At 39.5% G+C, this 19,439-nt stretch overlaps 1 protein-coding gene across 8 annotated transcripts in view; it reads left to right on the forward strand.

The window, feature by feature from the left end:
* Positions 1-19,439, forward strand: part of LOC120723289 (unconventional myosin-XVIIIa-like) — a 56,245-nt gene that overhangs the window by 36,526 nt on the left and 280 nt on the right. For 7 of the 8 annotated variants that reach the window (XM_040014650.1, XM_040014652.1, XM_040014654.1 and 4 more), the window contains 16 exons: positions 285-412; positions 574-728; positions 1,499-1,622; positions 1,762-1,962; positions 2,079-2,189; positions 4,162-4,266; positions 4,432-4,578; positions 4,794-4,907; positions 5,876-5,992; positions 6,393-6,476; positions 9,650-9,787; positions 10,230-10,415; positions 10,501-10,640; positions 11,228-11,272; positions 15,555-15,677; positions 16,285-17,674. In XM_040014650.1, the coding sequence (XP_039870584.1) occupies positions 285-412; positions 574-728; positions 1,499-1,622; positions 1,762-1,962; positions 2,079-2,189; positions 4,162-4,266; positions 4,432-4,578; positions 4,794-4,907; positions 5,876-5,992; positions 6,393-6,476; positions 9,650-9,787; positions 10,230-10,415; positions 10,501-10,640; positions 11,228-11,272; positions 15,555-15,677; positions 16,285-17,662 (3,296 nt within the window). In that variant the 3' untranslated portion in view covers positions 17,663-17,674. The remainder of the gene's footprint in view (positions 1-284; positions 413-573; positions 729-1,498; positions 1,623-1,761; positions 1,963-2,078; positions 2,190-4,161; positions 4,267-4,431; positions 4,579-4,793; positions 4,908-5,875; positions 5,993-6,392; positions 6,477-9,649; positions 9,788-10,229; positions 10,416-10,500; positions 10,641-11,227; positions 11,273-15,554; positions 15,678-16,284; positions 17,675-19,439) is intronic. The other variant, XM_040014658.1, reaches the window with a different exon arrangement.

The following is a 19,439-nucleotide window of genomic DNA, read 5'->3' on the forward strand; positions in this document are numbered from 1 at the left end:
AGCTAAAACACAAAGCCTTTTTTGTAGTTTCCTGTTGAATACCTTGACCTTGTAAGTTCAGCATCTGATTAAGCAAAAGTTTTATTTCCAGAAAGATTATTTTATTTCAGTCTTTGAATGTGATAATCATCGCAGCCAGTGCAGTGCACTCCATAATCCCACGCATCCATCATGTCTGTGGTTTTTACGCCTCTTCCTCTGTGTACCTGGCTGGACCTGCATTAAAGTCAGGAAATGCTCAAATGTCACACAGACATTTTCTGAATTGCATGTCTTTCCTCTAGGAGGAGAGTGGCGGATAAAATACAATCGAGCCGTTCGTGAAATGGACTTTGCCAAAAAGAAACTTCAGCAGGAGTTTGATGACAAGCTGGAGACGGAACAGCAGAGCAAAAGACATGTAGAGAGAAAGGCAAGAGCAAATTACAACTTGAAATAATAATAATAATAATAAAAAAAATCTAAATTAATTTGTTTCACACTTATAACATTTTAATTGTGGAAATGTAATAGTAATACTAGGCATTGCACTTTCATTAAAGAATTGTGTGTGTGTGTGTGTGTGTGCTGCAGCTGGCTGATTTGCAGACGGATAATGAGGATTTGCAGCGCTCTGTGCAGCAGCTGAAGAAAAAGTGCCAGAAACTGACTGCTGAGCTGCAGGACACCAAGCTTCATCTGGAGGGCCTGCAAAGTCGCAACCATGATCTGGAGAAGAAGCAGAGGAAGTCAGTTCAACTGCCTGTCCTGTTCTTTTACATAAACACACATTTCAGAGAGCATATAGCTCTTTTCTCCTCGGATTAAGCAGCACTGGTCTACTCGCCTAATGCTAAAGTTTTCTTTAATTTGAACAGTGACTGAGATGTTCTGTAATCTGTGGAATTGCATTAGCTGAGAAAATGACTCAAGACTTTAAGCACTTGAGAAGCTATCACTGTGGCAGAATGTGATCTCTCCCCTGTGGCTAATTGAAGATGCTCTGTGGGTGAAATTATTTTCGGCTGCGCTTCAGAGAGAAAAACAGAGAATTACAACAAGCTGACAGCATGAAACACTTAGCTGTTAAGTTCACTAACCATAAGTGTTTCTGCCCTAGACAATTGAAGAAAACATTTTGCACATTATTACAACCCAATGGTAAATTGATGGCTATTAGAGGGGGACAGAAGTGGAGGCTAAAATAGAACCGATGATAGCCTGGCGCCTCCCGTATAACAAAGTCAAATTCTCTGAGTAACATACTGTGCACAGAAATGAATGATACAGAGATCTATTTCTGAGAGATCTTTCTTTAAGCTGATTTGTTAGTTTAGAGTTTAAAATATAAAATGGGTATTAGTTGTGCCTGCCAATTTCCCTGTTTGATAGTGTTAAAACTGTACTGTGTAATTAAAAATCTTTCCTACCACATTCAACTGATAAGGCTACGTTATTGTTGAGATTGTGTAAAACCAACATTTTTTTGTGTGTGTGTGTGTGTGTGTGTGTTTTCCAGATTTGACCTGGAGCAGAACCAGGCTCAGGCTGAGGTACAGAGGGAAAGGAGCCAGAGGGAGAAGCTGGCTCGAGAGAAAGACATAATGACTGGTGAGATGTTTAACCTCCGCCAGCAGCTGCAGGTAGGCTTCTCTCGACTACATACTCCACATGTACTCTAATGCCCTCTCTTGGGGACAACATGTCTGATGTTTCTGTTCTCTGTATGATATAACTAGGCTGGTCCAGATGTATGTTTTACAGCATGCCTTCTGCCTGCAGGACAAGGACACTGAATTGTGTGGCATGAATGTAAAGGTGCAACAACTGGAGGCAGAGCTACAGGATTTGTCCTCCCAAGAGTCAAAGGATGAGGCCTCACTTGCCAAGGTCAAGAAGCAGCTTCGTGACCTCGAGGCCAAGGTGAAAGACCAGGAGGAGGAGCTGGATGAACAGGCTGGAAACATCCAAATGCTGGAGCAGGTACAGAGGGGTGCAAATATGGTTCAGCGAGGAGTTCTTCTTGCTAATTGTTGCATATGTATCTCTCTCTCTAAAACATGTTTGTCTCACATGTCATTTATATGTTATGTCTTCAGACTAAGCTGCGGCTTGAGATGGAGATGGAGAGGCAGCGGCAGACCCACTCTAAAGAGATTGAGAGTAAAGATGAAGACGTAGAGGAGATCAGGAGATCTTGCAGTAAGAAGGTAGCCACTAATCATTCTTGCAATTTCTGCAGTTTTTTTCTTATTTATGGCCTTTTTTTGTTGACTAACATTTACTCAGGGCTGTTTACTGCAGTACTCAGTAACACACTTTTTTCATGCTTGATTGAAAGCACAAAAAATAAGGGAATTTATGTTGATGATTTCTTTGTTGTAACAATGCTTCTGAGCAATAAATCTTATACTGTTGGAAAGCCTGTTTATTTCCCCTGAAATGGTGTCACAGTTGTAAGGAAAATGCATTTGTGGGTTTAGCACCTCAGTTGAGTATGTAGGTTGTGCCCATGAAAGACTTGCCAGATCTTTTCTGCCAGTGCCAAAGTGTTTATTCTGCTATTGACTCTTGTTTAGTGTCATTTATTGAAGTCCATGATTGAAGTCTGAAAAAACGACCTATTGGCAATTAAAAAATGTTTTCATTTAGCAAAAAGGGAACTCGGTACTATGTAGAAAAGCCATACACAGCCACAACAGCCTGGCATCTCCTGCTCATGCTGGTCACCAGCTTGGTCACACACTGCTGTGGGATGGCATCCTATTTTTCAACCAGCATTTGTTGCAAGTCAGCCAGTGTGGTTGTGTTGGTCACTCTGGCACAAACAGCATGTCCAAGCTGATCCCACAAATGTTCAGTGGAGTTGAGGTCAGCACTGCAGACAGACCATTCCATCCTCTACACTCCCCAAATACTGTAGGTAGTCTCTGATAAACCTCGCTCTCTGTTTCTCTGTGAGGAAGATGCTCCACCACACTATCACACTGCCTCCACCAAAAGCTGTTACCCTATTGGTGCAGCAATCAGAATAGTTTTCTCCACATCTTCTCTGCAATTTGAATCTATGATAGGTCCAGATTTTGCCTACGGCAGTCTATCTTTGAACATAATGTTCTTCCATATTTTCAGGTGCCAGTGCAAATGTTGCAGACACCAGTGCAAAGGGGCCTGACCATGAAGGTCAGTCATGGCAGGCCTCCTAGCAGCCCTATTAGATGGAAGTGTGAAGTCTGTTCTGGACTACCTGGGTAGAGAGCTATTAGCAAGTTTTTATTTTTATTTTTATTTTTTATGGGCACAACCTACCTACTCAACTCTGCTGCTCAACCTACAAATGAATTTTCCTTACAAATGTTGCACCATTAAAGGGGAAATAAACAGGCTTCCCAAAGATATGAGATTTGTTACTAAAATGATTGTTACAACAAAGAAATAATTGAATAATTAAATTTTCTATTTGCATAGCCCAGTTTATGAAGTTCCTGAATTCATTACTTTAATTTCACTTCATCTAGGTACACATGCTGTATTGCTTTATGTCTCCCTACGAGTTATAGCTGTGGGCAGGGATTTTTGGATGTCCATCCATCTGTCCCACAATTTGTGGACACTGTTTCTGCTGTATGCCTTCAGGGAATTTTTTTGAAACTTTGTATACATTTTGAATTAGTTCAGTTTTGGTCAAATGTCACAGTGACTGATGTGTCTTAATTTGGAGGCAGAAATAATTATAGGATTTATTTGTTGCTATAGGTTTGAGAATTTTATAGAACTATCTAATATGAAAAAACAAATTGGCTTTTGATCTTAATTGGTTTAGACTTGGTGTCCGTCAAACTGAAGTGAGTCTGGATAGTCATGGATGTAAACTGCAATGGCTTCTTACAGTTGCAAGCCAGTCATTGCAACTGCAAATGTAATGCATTCTTTAAACTGTTATTTTATTCCATGTGTCTTATTAAGTAGAAAGAAGTTAAATGGATTTCTATATTTAAAATTTTTTAATTTGACATAATGAAGCATCATGTGTGATTAATCTTAAGGCTACCAGGTCTGCTTTTGGGGGATCTATTTGTCTTTGAGAGCAGCCGTGTCTAGCAGGACGGTCGATGGTGTGTAATGTCTGACTTTATCATGGATCCAGCATTTGTGCATCTTGACACTCTGTGTGTTCTACAGCTGAAACAGATGGAGGTACAGCTGGAGGAGGAGTATGAAGACAAGCAAAAAGTGTTGCGAGAGAGACGAGAGCTGGAATCCAAACTGCTGAATGCTCAGGACCAGGTACTGTCATTACTCTGAACATGTCCGTGTAGTCAAGTCTGTGCAATTTAGTGTCTGCCACTTGTTTTGATTGGAAAGAAAATGCTATTGAGTCTCAAGGGTTGCTATAGGTTTTCAAGGAGGAAAGTAACGATGCTGGCTATAAAGGAGTGGTTTGTCATTCAGGTGAGCCAGAGGGATGTGGAGACGGAGAAGAGGCTGAGGAAAGACCTGAAGAGAACCAAAGTCCTTCTGGCTGATGCACAGATTATGCTGGACCACCTGAAGAGTAATGCCCCCAGCAAGAGGGAGATCACTCAGCTCAAAAATCAAGTACATCCCTTTGAACATTTTGGCATCTGCCTGCGCCCAACATAGCACGGATGTGTAATATACTTAATGATACAACAACAGAAAGCATGCTTTGAAATGTGTATTATGCACAAATCAACACAAATGAAAAAATCCCAGATTCTGGAGCTCAGTTCCACTAACGTTTGTCCCTCACCTCCTTCCCAACACCTCTTCTTCCTCCTGTTTCCTCACAGCTTGAGGAGTCAGAGTTTACTTGTGCAGCATCAGTGAAGGCTCGAAAGAGTATGGAGCTGGAAATAGAGGACTTGCATATCCAAATGGAGGATATGGTCAAAGCGAAGATGTCGGTAAGTTTTGACATCTGTTAACAATGTATCCTGAGGGTGCAACATATGTCGTCGAGTGGAACCGCACAAATTGTGTTCCAATTACCCACTTGACTAAGCTTGAATGCCAATATGTTCTGCATATGTTTCTATTGCTGTATGTTTTTGCATCTGTAGCTCAGTCGATATTGTGCACGATATCACACATTCATAGATAATGAAATGTACTTACCTTTTTTCATGTTCACTTTTGATGAGAGGGAAATAATTTGCATAAATGTTTCTATACCCTTCTTTTGATGAGCAAATTAAACCAAAAACAACAAACAATGTTTAATTAACTGAGGGCTGGTGCCTATCAAATTTTCTCTCTTCAAAATACAGCAGGGCTCGAACATTAATATGCATACATCATCAGCCCATGGTGGAATATTAAAATAATAAATGCCCTTTGGCATATGTCGGATTTCAACATTTTGCTCTAATGGATAAATAAGCTTTGTCGAATGTGTTTTTTTTGTTTGCTCATTAATGGGTGTCTCATGAGAGTACTGCCTACATTTTAGACTCATGGACTGAGGATGTTTGTCTCTCTCGGGATGACACACAGAGTGCTATGTGCCTGTGCTTTGCTTGTTAATTGCTGCATTTATGGCAAGGGAAGGTCTTGTAAATGTCTGAGATTAGAGAATGCATATTGAAGGACTGAGCCTCCCCCTTGATCACAGAGGATGAACTCTAAATGGGACATCACCAGTATGCTGCACTGGCTGCACTTTTCCCTGCCTAAATGAGCCAATTGATTATCTCCAATTGGTCTTATCTTCCAGCCAGAACCCTGTCCAGATTGTGTTTCATTGCTATTAGATGAGATTCCCAGACTGCCACGGCCAGGCCAACTAATGACCATTTATCATATTCAATAGCTCATGAATAAATCCTGCCATTCTAAACTAAAGTGTGTGTTCCTCGCTCTGTTTGTGCCTTAGTTGGAGGAGCAGCTCAGCCGTCTGCAACGAGAGAAGAATGACCTGCAGTCACGCATGGAGGAGGATCAGGAGGACATGAATGACCTGATGAAGAAACACAAGGCTGCGGTAGCTCAGGTAGTCCTGCCTAAAACTTTAAACATCTGTTTGAATGCCAAGAAAAATGGAGTGTATTGCCTTCCGTTCAGCTCGAGAACTTTGTCAAGTATCTACTGTTAAGAACTTGGTTGTTCTTCAATACTGTTGCATTTGGTTGTATATTTTGTATTAGTGTAGTTGCACTTATTTTTGAAACATTAACATTATTTTCTCCAGTAGTGTCTTGGAGGATATTCTCAGCTAAACATGGGGATATAATCTGTTGTACAGCAGACCACATGACCAAATATTTGACTTGGATATAATCTTGGACATTTGCATTGACAGTAATATAAAAGATAACTGAGGCATACATGAACACCAACACACCTGACTCTCTGACTTTTTTTCTCTGTGCATGCATGCACGTGCATACTAGTCTGCCAGGGACTTAAGCCAGATCAGTGACCTGCAGGCCCAGCTGGAAGAAGCCACAAAGGAGAAGCAGGAGATCCAGGAAAAGGTAAAAAGAAGTATTCAAAAGCAATACAGCTCCCTGCCAGGAACCTGCCTGCTGCCTCAACACTTCTTTCTGATTAGGCTTCAGCTTTTCACTGTGTTCTCTGATTATTTTGACCAAAAATGCTCCTTTTATGTGGTAGCGTGCTTTCTTCCAGCCATTGCAATTTACATGTAAATAGTAGAAATCAGAGAAAAAGTGTCAAGGAGCAAATTTTCACCCTCAGAATTCTTACAGTATTTAAAGGAAGGGTAGTGTACATAAACTTAACGGCCGATCAAGATGGAATAACTATTTAGGTGAAGAACTAATTTTAGTCCTTTCAACAATCATCCCTGAACTTCAGCCAACCAGCTTTGGTCTAAATGTTTTATTTCATTTGTAGTTCTGTTGTTATTTCATTTTAAAAAAGAAGAATATCAGGTTAATAAAAGATGGCAATTGGAAGCAAGTAAGAAAATAGTGTTTTCGATATCAGCTATTCGTATGAAAGAATGTAATAGCTGGACATAATAGCAAAACCTTGTTACTGTGCACTGGCCAGTTTATTTTATGCATGATGCATGATGCATATGGTTACTCCAATCAAGTGAAAAACCCTGAAGATTCCTTTTTGCTCTGACACAGACACACACACAGCGGATGCTTGCAGAAGAGTCATGTTTGAAATGTCAACCTATGGCTTTGTAGAAACAGATGGCCCTGTGCCAGTCATTTCTGGCTTTTGTGTCACCCCAAGCACCAACAGCTAGCTAGTGTACCTACATGAACATTCAATAAAAATAAGTGTCACTGGTTAGGACTGCATGCAAGCTAGTTGAATACTGAGAATTTTAGTCTGGCTTTGTCTTTCCCGAGTAAGCAATGCGTTCCCTAAAAACACGTGATCTGAAGTTTGGAACATATGTTGCTCCAAAACCTGTATCTTTATATTTTTCAGTATTAATGATGCCTTCACAGATGTGCAAGTTAGCTAGTGCAATGTGCTCTAATGTATCTGCCAGCCATCACAGATGCAGGCTTTTGAACTCTGTACTGATAGAAAGCCAAATGATACATCTTCTCTTTAGAACAGAAAACAAATAAATCATAAAGAATTTCTTATCAATCTTCAATGATCTCTGGCTCAAAGAAGACCCAGCTGTGTTTAAATTTTGGGGGTTTTTTTGTTTTTTTTTCTTAGCGTGGTAGAATTTTACAGCAACTGTGTTCACTCACAGTGTTTTGCCAAAGTATTCCCGAGCCCTTGTAGAGGTTTCCACTGAAGAATCTGAACGCATCTGTCCCTTGGTCGTAGATGTCTTTGGATTCTGTGATGTTATGTATTTTAGATCACAAACGAAAGATAATTTTTAAATTCTTGAACTTTTGATGAAAGAGCCCTCATGTTTTACTTCTGGAAAAGTCAGAAGATGCTCTTTTTGTGTGTCATTACAGATATTTTTTGCTGAATTAATAGTGAAAATCTTTTCAAGTTTTTGTTTAGCATTACACAAGTTGCCCATTTTGTGTAATATAGTGTTTGTGTTTATAGTTTTTGGTTTTGGAAAAGCACAATTAATCTGCAGGAAAATATGTTTTTTTTTTAAGACTCTGTGGCTGGGGAACTGAAATCCTATATCCAGCTTTGGGTATAGTTTATTGAACTGTTGGCATTATTTGAACTTGCTGTTTGGGCTTTATGTCTATAGTTTTCATTCTAGTTGCCAGAAATTGAATAAAGACTGTTGACTTTAGTGATCACCTAAATCTTTCTCTAGCAGGTCAAAGTGTTCACTTATTTAGAGAAATCCCAAAAATGAATCTGCAATGAAATGTTTACTGACCTTTATGATTCCTAAATGCAAGTGCTAATGTTTACATGGCAATCATCAGCAAATTGCCATTGTGAGTATGCTAGTCTGCAGATTTTAGCACATATATCAAAGCCTTCCAAATGTGACAGATGGTGTGGCTAATGGTGTGGTTGCAAATTCCAATTCTTGTTTTCACACTGCACTTGCTAAGTCACAAACAGATCTGAATTATACAACTGTAATAAACCATAGTGTCCTTGCCTGATTTACCCTATTTCTGAGCTGATTGGTCAAATTACTGCATTTTGTGCTTGAGGTGTCTGCTAATGGTTGAGGCCTGGCATAAATGTGGATTCATGTGATACAAAGATTAATGCTTCTGATTCAGGCCTATGTTGGTAAGTGCTTTTATCATGTTGTACTGATGGAATACTATTTGTTCAGAAGACAACCTCTGTGTTTGGTATGTCATGTATTAATGCATGCCTATTTCCTTTTTTGATGCATTTATTTACAAAATGAATTTCGTCTGGTAGATTAAATGTGAATTTAGCTTTAGCATGGCAAAGTTTAGCATAAGTGTGAATGCACATTATACGACCACAGCTTGGCATTACTGGACTGTATTTTATGGCTGCACGGTGAACTAAACAAAATTGTGTGCTATAATCACAGAATCAAAACACAGAAATAATAGCCCACTGTTAGTTTTGGGCCACTCAAGGCCCACTCATCAGAATATTTTTGGCGATACTCGAGTAGCACAGCAGGGCTGTAAGGTATTGTTAAAACCTGTCAGAGTAAGCAGTGATAGCTATCTAAAGCATCTGACCTTGAAGTGGTTATCTTATCCCCAGTAGGAGAAAAATCTGGATTCTTTAGTAATATCAAAGGAGAACTCCAAATCCTCCTTGTCTCTGATGCAAAGTCCCTTATTAGGTGCCATGCTGGCTTTTGGACCAGTTTTGTTGTGATGTGTCTTTCTTCCTTTTATCAGTCATGAGAAAACCATTCAGATGGAACAAAAAAAAAAAACGTGCTTTGCATGAAGCAAAAGCTTTTCTAAAGGCTTGTGAAATTACTGTGGCTTGCTGTTACTCAGTTTCAATAACAAGCTCTTCTTTTAACTATTTGTTGTACATTTGGGGCTTATCTAGAGCTTATTATTCACGCTGTATACAAAATATTTATATTTAGTGTTGGATTACATTTATACAAAACTGCAATTTGGTTTTAATACATACACACATCAGTACTTCATTTTAATTTTCACAGATCTCACTTAAGAGGGGGAGCAAAGACCAGAGGTCAAGAAGGTGTACAGTGGAAATTGCTCTTCAAGAGTGTTTATTTGTGTAAATATGTGTGTCTGTCCTCCAGCTCCATTCGCTACAGAACCAGTTAGAGTTCCAAGAACAATCCATGGTGGAGAAGTCACTTGTGAGCCGCCAGGAGGCTAAAATCCGTGAGATAGAGACCAAACTGGAATATGAGAAAACGCAGGTTAAGCGGTTGGAGGTAAGATGATGTGGACAAATGTGAAAGCCATGCATTGCCAACCTGTTAATTGGATTCTGACACTTAATTTCCTAGTAATTTTAAGACAAAGGCCCTAAAAAGAAAGTTATAGTGCCGCTTGCTTTGCTCCGTACTGTCTTTCTAGATAACAAAAGTGTCCATCATGGAATGAATTTAATTAGGTTCTTATAAAGACAGTCAGTTGATGGTCACCTTCCCTGTTATTCACCTTAAAAATGAATTAAAATGAATTTGGACAAAGGGCAACTCATAGCACTGTTCACATTTCCATTTTGTTATTATTAATGGCATAACTGACAGTGGCCAGCTGCAGTCAGCTGAGAAATGACTTAAAACAGTACAAAGAAGATAATTTAGCTTGAGTGTTGTTCACTTGTCTGTACTATATGTGCCCTTAACACGTTCGTCACCTGCTTCCCAGAGTCTGGTGGGTCGTCTGAAGGAGAATCTTGAAAAGTTGACGGAGGAGAGAAATCAGCACATCACTGCAGAAAACAGGGAGAAAGACCAGAATAAACGCACGCAGAGGCAGCTAAGGGACATGAAAGAAGAAATGGCAGAGCTGTCCAAGAAGGAGGCTGAGGCAAGCCGCAAGAAACATGAGCTGGTAAGGCCATGGGTGCTTTGTGACCTTATGGGACTCACTGGTGTTTACACTGGAGGAGCTAACCATGCTCCAATCCATTCACCAGGAAATGGACATCGAGAGCTTAGAGGCAGCAAATCAGAGCTTACAAGTGGACCTTAAGTTAGCCTTCAAGAGGATAGGGGATCTGCAGGCTGCCATTGAGGATGAGATGGAGAGTGATGACAACGACGACCTAATTAACAGGTGAAGTGCAGATTTATTCTTTGTTTCATTAGATGCCACACTGCCATGTAGCTAGCTGCCTTAGGTACCACAGGGCATTCTCTTTGTATGTTGGAAGAAAGTTACCAAATGAGATGTGCTAGCTTTTTCACCAGGCTGTCAATCATAACATGTTCTTTCTCCTATGTCTTCCTGCTTCAATTTCTAACCTCTTTTGAACAAAGTCATACTACAGTCTGTGAGTTCCCCAAATACTTCTCAAATGGTTTAATTCTGCTCCATGCTTTTGATCTTTTGTCTCTTTGTTCTTTTTTCTGATTTGGTTACACGTTTCCTCTTTGCAGTTGAGTTGAGGGTTATGCTGGCTCTGAGCCCTCAGATGTAAACACTAACTGCAATATTACAGGCCTCTAAAAAGAAGACAGTGCACTCACCAGCTCTGTATGAGCAGAGGGCATAGGTTGTTTTACTGCTTTACAGTACACAGTTATTTTATATGTGCTTAAATTGCTCTTATGTTCTGTCCTCCTTTTGCAGAGTTTCAGAAAAAATGTATCTCATGTTCTCTGTTTTCTTTTTCCTTTTGGTGTCTTCCACACTTCTGGCAGTTTGCAAGACATGGTGACAAAATATCAGAAAAGAAAGAACAAAACGTGAGAATGGAAAATGCTTCCTTTTGTTTCTGTTATTATGGTTGTTTTCAAGTTTGTTTTGTTTTTCTTCGGCACCCATTTTAACCGCAAGGGAGAATAATGCAGTATACCTTATCCTTCCATTCTTTTTGTTCACAGTAACACTGTGAGACGAAGTAATTTTAAATAGAATAGAAAGCAGTGTCTGTGTTATACGTCTCTGATAAAAGCTATGCTTAAAGGATGGCCCCGGTGTTTCATTTTATTTCGTGCCAAGTGTCTGGCGGTGTCCGTACACAGTCCGCCTCATTAGAGATTTCAAGGCTTGTTTGTTTGATGTTAGATGAAATGTAAACTAGAATGAAAAATGGAGTATAAGGCTAAATGTTGAAGTTTTTCCTCCTTTAAACCGTTCTCACTGCTTTTGAAAATATGAACCAAAAGAAAAACAATTTTTTTTAAGAAACGTGGTAATGCTGCATCATTCTCTCTATGAATAATTTTGCGTCAAACATCGTCCTCATTCATCGCTCACCACTTTGTTAAAATCAAGAGTTTGCATTTTTGCACTGAATTTTCTTTAATTGTCTTTTTGTTCTTCTAAAGCTTTTCCAAAGCACATGCAGCACATCTCACTGAATGCAGCACTGTGATGCATCAATGCAAAATTATAAATGTAATATTCATTTACTGCACTTTGCATGATAAGAGACTAGGGGTGAATGATATCACCTGTGTAATGATATGTGATGAAAATTTCCAATAATGGCTTGTACTGACAATACAGAAAGAAAAGTAGTGAGTGCTCCAGCAATGCTCGGTTAAATCAGTTGTTGGGTCACATACATCATTTTTGTCTTAAATGATGTAACAAGTTTGTTGTTTCCACCTTTAGCTGGAAGATGCATATTTTGCAAAGCACCATGCTTTGTTAGAGGTCGTTGAAGTAGCTCCATTTTAGGTACTAAATCGGCATAGGATGCTCTCATGCGGCTTTTGCTCTCAGACATGCCTGGGTTTGTTGTTGCATGCACTGGGGAAGGTAGATACATGGTGTTGCTGTAGCAATGATATTGATCATGTATAATCAGGCAGCTCTATAGGAGATATGTGTAGTAATATGAAACAATTACAATTCTGTGGTTGCCTGAATGTATCTTCAGTCATCTGCTTTTTTTCTGTGACAGTTTGGTGAAGATATTTTCAGTGTTTAATCTTATGGGAGTAATTTACATGTGCTCTGGAAAACCTTAAGCATGATTGTGTGAGTACTGCTTGTGAATGTATGTCATGTCTGCACATACAGCAAGTGGTGTGAACAACACAGTCCACTACTTGAATGTTTTGACTCAAAGCTGAGCTTTTGATTTCCTTGTATTCAAACATTCTACTAATCCAATCTTATTTTACAGTACTGTGAAACATTTAACTGAAAATATAAAAGTTCATCTTGTCTCTCATGTTAAATGTGGTTATTTATTTTTACTCAACCCTCTTTTCTTTCATTTTCAATGTAGTAAAAGGATTTTGGCATGCTGAATAATTAACTGTCAATGCCAGCATAATCTTCTGTTTATGGCAAATATGCATAGCTTTCTACATTAACCTTTGATTGCTTTTTCAAAGGAATATGCTATTGTGCCTTTATTAATCACTTTGTCTTTCAATTTTTCATCAAACAGTCCATGTGTATCCGTGCTTTGCCTTTCTTTTTGTGCAACTCGAGGCAAAGAGCAACGATTTGCCATGTTTACTTAATTACATTTTCCCTCCTTCGACATCATTGCATTAACAGCATGGATGAACAGTAATGGAGGTGGTGATTTTCTCCTAATTATGAAGTGGATTTTCCAGATGAATTACATTACTATTGAATATTTTGTACTTAATATTTCAAAGCAGAGGTTGCAATTCTTGGATTAATGTGATTGTAGTGTCATTTACATTTCTGATTGCAGCACAATACTTTGCAAGGCAAGAAAAATTACCTTTTTTGTCACCAGGTGATAATTATCCTTGAAGTTCAAGTTAATTACATCAGAGTGCAATGTGTCCACGGTTTGACGTAATTAGCTCTTGTACAATAAAGACCATAAATGTATGGTTTAATGTTTCTGTTATTTAGCACTTACACGATAGCACCAAACCATACATGATTTGATGCTGACTGTAACTATTTGCGACAAAGATTTACAACCAGTGCAGACCAATTGTCAGAAGCGATTAATGTTCACGTCTGAAGTCTTGGGGCTTGTTTGTATCTGTGGGCCTCAGGACTGGTTAGCTAGTAGTGTGAGGCCAAGGACAAATCGTTTGTGACACCATTTGCACAGCACTCAATTGCAAGCCACCTTTTATTTTGCACGCCTGTGTGTTAGACTGAGGGTGGGAGATGGAGATAATTTTGCTGTGGGCTGGTTTCAGTATTTTGGTGTGTAATATATCATGTTAAAAAGTCACAGCATCAGGGAGATGACAAATGGGTAACATGTGTAATCAACACGCCGGTATTAACGAAGCTATTATCTCTTTTTTTTTTTCTGGTGGGCTTTTATCAGTTGTATTTACTATGCAAAAGAGAGTAGAGGGAGTGTGAAATGAAGGGCCGGCTTATTATAGCTTGACTTGGACTCACAATTTTCACCTTTTGCCTCAGAAGGCACTACTCAGACTCTGCAATGGGCAGGGTTTGTGTAGTAAAATTATAACCAGACCACTTAATCTCGCTGGGATCATCATTACCTGAAAATTGGCCCCTGAGTTAAGATATAAATGCTCTTAGAAAGCCTGAATAGCACTTAAAGAACCCAATGCTGCTGGCGCTCTGCGCTCACTCCCTGACGATGCCCTGCTTTCACGCAGACCACCACAAAGAAGGGAAGAAAGAACACAATTTGTTCTGAGAGGAGAAAAAATGAATGTGTGACACAGAGATTGGTGACAAAGGAGACACTACTCTCTTTAGTGGGAGACCTATGTAAATGCACATATGGTATCTAGAGCTATTATGGAGGCTGGAGCTGTCTAGCTGTCATCTCACACCTCTTGGAATACTGTGTTTGCACCTTATAAGCAGTTTGCCACATTTTCCAGTGCTCAGAAAGAAAAGCTAGTCCACAGAGACAGATCTGTTATCTACATTGCTGTTTGTTATTTTTAATGGTGCTCAGCTTGATATAGACACAAGATGAACTATATATCTACAATTGTGATATGTGAAGCAATTATTTTAGATGGATGAAACGTGATTGTTGCAACGGTATCTTAGGTAAGGCTATGTAAGTCAAAAAAAGATAAAGAGGAACTGCAAATTGGAGCTCTCTATAATGAACCTTAATTTGTGTATTTAATATGGAGGATGTTGTCTTGAACGTAAGAAGTGTCTCTTAAGAATGTAATTTTCTGCTCTGCTCAGAAACACAAGTCAAACATACTTTATGCCTTCATAGCATATGTGTGTCTTTGCAATTTCAAAAGTGTGAAATGTGAAAATTTATTTTCACACATCATGCAGCCTAAGAAGGCAGTATATCTCGCACTGAAGGGAGGGGAGGGAAAAAAAGAGAAGAGGATTTTTCACTTAATGCAATTTGACCCCAGTGTCAGTATTGACTTAGAGGTTATGCCACTTTGCTCACCTCCTTGTCACTTTAACCTCCTAGGACAATGGGATGCATAACACAGAATATTCACCAAAAAAAGAAAAAAAATCAACTGGGATCTGCTTAGCTCTTTCATCCAGATCTGTAGGTCTCTGTTTATTGATTGTCATGTCAAGCATAGGGCCATGGGGCTGTCTCAAGGCTCCACTCCAATAACAATCACCAGGGACGACAGGTGACAAGTCACACAGATGCTAGCAGCTTGGAACCAGCCAAACAAGTTCATTATACTTCCAGGAGCTTCATCTGCATACCGCCTTTTCACTAATGCATTTGCAGCACATTTGTCTCTTGTACGGACACCAAACTGTTGCATGGCGTCATACTAACCCCTATTTTTATATGAGAGAGAAATAACTGTAACCTGCTAACAGAAAGTTTTTAATATGTGAAATCAAACACCTTTTTTTTTTTTCTTGGCTGTGTAATTTATGTAATCTGACACTATATAAAATACTTGATGTATTTCTGGAATTTAACATTAAACAGCCAAGTGACGATCAAAAGAACACATCCCTACATTTCTTCTTTGTGTGGAAGATTGTTCTACTTAAAGAAGAAAAATTTTAAGATGAGTATTTTTGCTGTTGGAAAGCCCTGGATGCTCTATATCAACTCTAGCTGATTTGGTTTCTTCACAGTGGAGAGGAGATGGACACAGATTCAGAAGTGGAGGACCGTGTGGACGGAGTTAAGTCTTGGCTCTCCAAGAACAAAGGCTCCTCCAAGACCATGTCACAAGAGGGAAGTCTGAAGAGCACCAGGTTAGTGAAAGCTTTCCATGCTTTTTGTCAGATGACCGTATAATTCCCCATTGTAACAGTGATGAGACTACCCACATCCCCAGCCTTAAAAAGGCCCACGATTACCTGGGGCAGTTTGCAACAGAAGGATGAGTATTTCATGTGATTAGGTGTCATCTCTCTCTCCCGGTAATCTGTCTAATGACAGGAGGCAGGATGGGGAAGCGGCTGCTGTCAAATTTATTGAAGTGGCCCGTGGCCAGTTGGCACGCCTGCAAAATGATGCCTCTACCACAGTTAGATAGATCTTCTCACTGGTTGATTGCCTCACTTTCTACAGTGTACACTGTGCATAACAGCAATAGCCAGAGGTACTGGATGTGTTCCCTGACTCTTGAATGGTTTCAAGGACAAAATGAAAATGACAGATTTATTCTATAACAAATTGACATCAGTGTGTCAAAGTATGAAAATGTAACCTTTCAGTTACCACATATAAGCTGTCATAGTTGTCATACATCAGCTGTGAATATTTCACGAAATTAAAATTGAGAGTTCCGGCTTTAAATACGCAGTATTTTTCTTCTTGTGTTCTCCTGGTTGTCATTTTTCTTATGCGACTCTTTAGATATTCAGCAAATGCAGATGCCAAAGAGATGAAAGAAGGTAAGGAGAAGCTTAATGACAAAGATGGGAAAGAGGTAGAGCCGAGCAGATCGGTGTCTGTCCTGAGCTCTCTGAGCTACCGGAAACGCTCCAATCTGAAGGACTCCATAGGAGGTACAGGCGATGACAGCTCCCTGTTCAACACTCTCAAAGAACAGCCTGACACACTAGACCATGCCTCCATTCGAAAATCTAAATCAAAATCTGGAGACCTTCAGGAAGATTGGAAGAAGAGTCGGTCACAGGAAGACTTAGAAGACAAAGGTTCTGTCATCTCTCTAGCCTATTCTGAAGCCACCAGCAGAGCCAGGAAGGGTTTGGAGTCCCGCTGGACTTCACGCAGCAGCCCTGAGTTTGATAAAGAGTCCATGGTATCCTCTGTGGGTCCCAGCAGGATGTCCACCCGGAGAGCAATGATGGACATGGACGATGACAATAAGTCAACTATCAGCAGTGTGAGCCGATCGAGCCCTCGATCGCTCCATCGCAGCACATCTTGGAAAGATGAGAGACGCAGCAGCTCTCGCTTGTCCGTTGCTCGCAGCTGTGGCCTGAGTGAGTTTGGCCTACACGTAGATGACGATGATGACGGCCAGAGTGTTGCTTTTAGCAGAGGGGGAGCCTCGCCTTACAGTCCCCGCTCACGCAGTCGCAGCCTTTCTACATCAGCTCAAACACGCTCATCAGACAACAATCCGCTTGACACGTCAGACATTAAATTAGTCACCCATCGAAACTACTTGGACCCTGACCTAGAGGCTGCAATTAATGAGGTGCTGAGCTTCAAACCTATTAAGTTCAAACGCAGCAAACTTGATGAGTCTAGTGATGAGGACAAGGATGAAAAGATGAAACAAGTGAGTGAGGACAGTAGGAAGAAGGTTGAAAGTGAAGGGCTGGGCTGCAGCACTTCTAACCCGCTTCGTTCTTCATTAGGCTCTACTCTGGAGCACAGTAACAGGCCAACAAGCACCAGCAGCTCTCGTAGTTGTCTAGATAAAAAAGGTAAAGTTTCATCATCTGAGAGCTCCTCATCGTCAGATGACCATCACAGCAGAAAGAGCTCAAAGTTGAAAAAGGGCAAGAGGAAGTCCAAGAAGAGCTCTAAGAAAAAAAGCGAATCAGAAGACTCTTCTTCCTCTTCAGAGTCTTCGTCCTCCAACTCAGCCATCTCCTACCGCAGCTCCAGTAGTATTAAAAAGTGCCCTAAACAAGAATCTGATGACGACGAGAAGGAACCTACAGGTCATGGAAAATCTAGCAAGAAGGAAACAAAGAAGAAGCAGAAGAAAATGGACAGCTTGGTGATGAAGTACCTGTACAGGCATGACAGTGACTGATACTGAACGAAGGTGATACTTGGTGTGGTGATAACCCCGAGCCTGCCATAAAGTTTGGTCGTCTGACTTAAAATACTAACTTTTGCTATGTGTGACAGTTTCTTTGTTTTTAGTTTGGTTTTTATTCATCATTTTGACTAAATGGTCCATGTGAAGAACAAATGCTGATTTGTACTACTACCAGTGTTCTTGACAAACATGACACAGGCCTATTGATGCCTACCACCGTTTTTCCTTTGCTTGTACTGACATTTGTCTTAATTTAAGCTTCACATTTTTCCATACACTGTAGTGATGCCTCTGGTTTGCATTACACAAACTCCTTGAGTTTTATTTTTAAATTCCATTAGAAACAACAGTTTATATTTAGGTTTAAAGTAATCCATCACTGCAATTCATCAGATTCTTTTTAGCTTTTATTTGTCCCGCTCCAAGGCATCACAGGCAGCACACTGAAATATTTGTCCTGAAATAGTAGTGATATAAAGCAGTGTTACATTCCTGTGTGTTTTTTATTTAAAAAAAAAAAGCATCTCTGCAAATCTGAGTGTTTTTCCTAATGGTGTTTGAGATGGTGTTTTGCACGCATAGTATTAAGAGAAGAGTGTCTGCCTGTGACTGTTCCTCTAGCACAAACCGATAAACAGATGCTGGCAATAACGGGGAAAAAATTTAATTACACCTATTTTTCTTTTTGCATGTTAACTGTGAAGAGTTCAGGTGTGACGTGACTGTTGATATTATTTGATATAAACATGTGTAATATATTCTAAAATTAGCTCTGCCTCAAAAGCTATCTATTTTGAGTTCCTGATAGCATCTCTTGTTCTTGTCATACTTATGCCAGCGAACTAATAAAGGCCAGTTTTCTGTATGTGTTAACAATTTAGCCTTAAAACACAGCTCTCTGTGTGCTGTTGCTTTTGCAAAATGGTCAAATATTCATTTCACACTTCATTAAAGTAAACCTACTTGAAAGTAATTATTAGGACATTTTGATTTTAATTTGTATTGCTTGTTTTGATACATCTTGCTGCTCTGGAAGCTAGTTACACAGGTGGCTTAAAGCAATCTGGTTATATATTAGTTTTCATGGATATAGCTAGAAGGTAATTAAATTATAAATATGTTAATTTGCAAGCACCCATTTTATCAAATTTTTAAAAAGTATTTTTAAATGTTAGTGTCCTTGGCTTATGTACTGACACAGTGCATGGATGAAATGCAGCATTTTGTATGTTGAACATGCAGTGCAGTGTACTTCAAGCAGATGTCTAATACTCAAGGACACTCGTGTGTGTTTAATCAGAAAGATACTATGTTAGTGTTAAAGAGCCTGTTTCAGTGGTTTTTCCTTGTTCTCATTAAATTGTATCTTAATGGAAATATTCATATACTGGAATCTCTGCAGTAAGCTAAGCTGCTATCAAACTAGTGCAATGAGTGATTCTGATGTAATGAGTTGTCATGACAATGGATTCTAAGAATGGCTCCAGGTAAATAACCTTTTTAATGAGTAGAGGCAGAAGCAAGGCACAAGCTCACTGAATGCTGTGTTGGTTCTGATTTAATCTCTTCTACATTTAACCTACTAACAGCACATATTTACTAATATCTGAACATGGTGCCATTACAATACTTCTGCATGTAATTCTTAAGCATTTAGCTCAATAAGAAATTTCTTTTAATGATTCATAGAGTTTTTTTTATTGGTGTCCACAGAGCTAGAATCTCTGTGACGCAAAAAGAGGGAAACCATGCTAACATAGTGCATGCA

Source organism: Simochromis diagramma, unplaced genomic scaffold (genome assembly GCF_900408965.1).
Source record: "Simochromis diagramma unplaced genomic scaffold, fSimDia1.1 OVJJ01000676.1, whole genome shotgun sequence".
In the NCBI taxonomy this organism is placed as follows: domain Eukaryota; kingdom Metazoa; phylum Chordata; class Actinopteri; order Cichliformes; family Cichlidae; genus Simochromis; species Simochromis diagramma.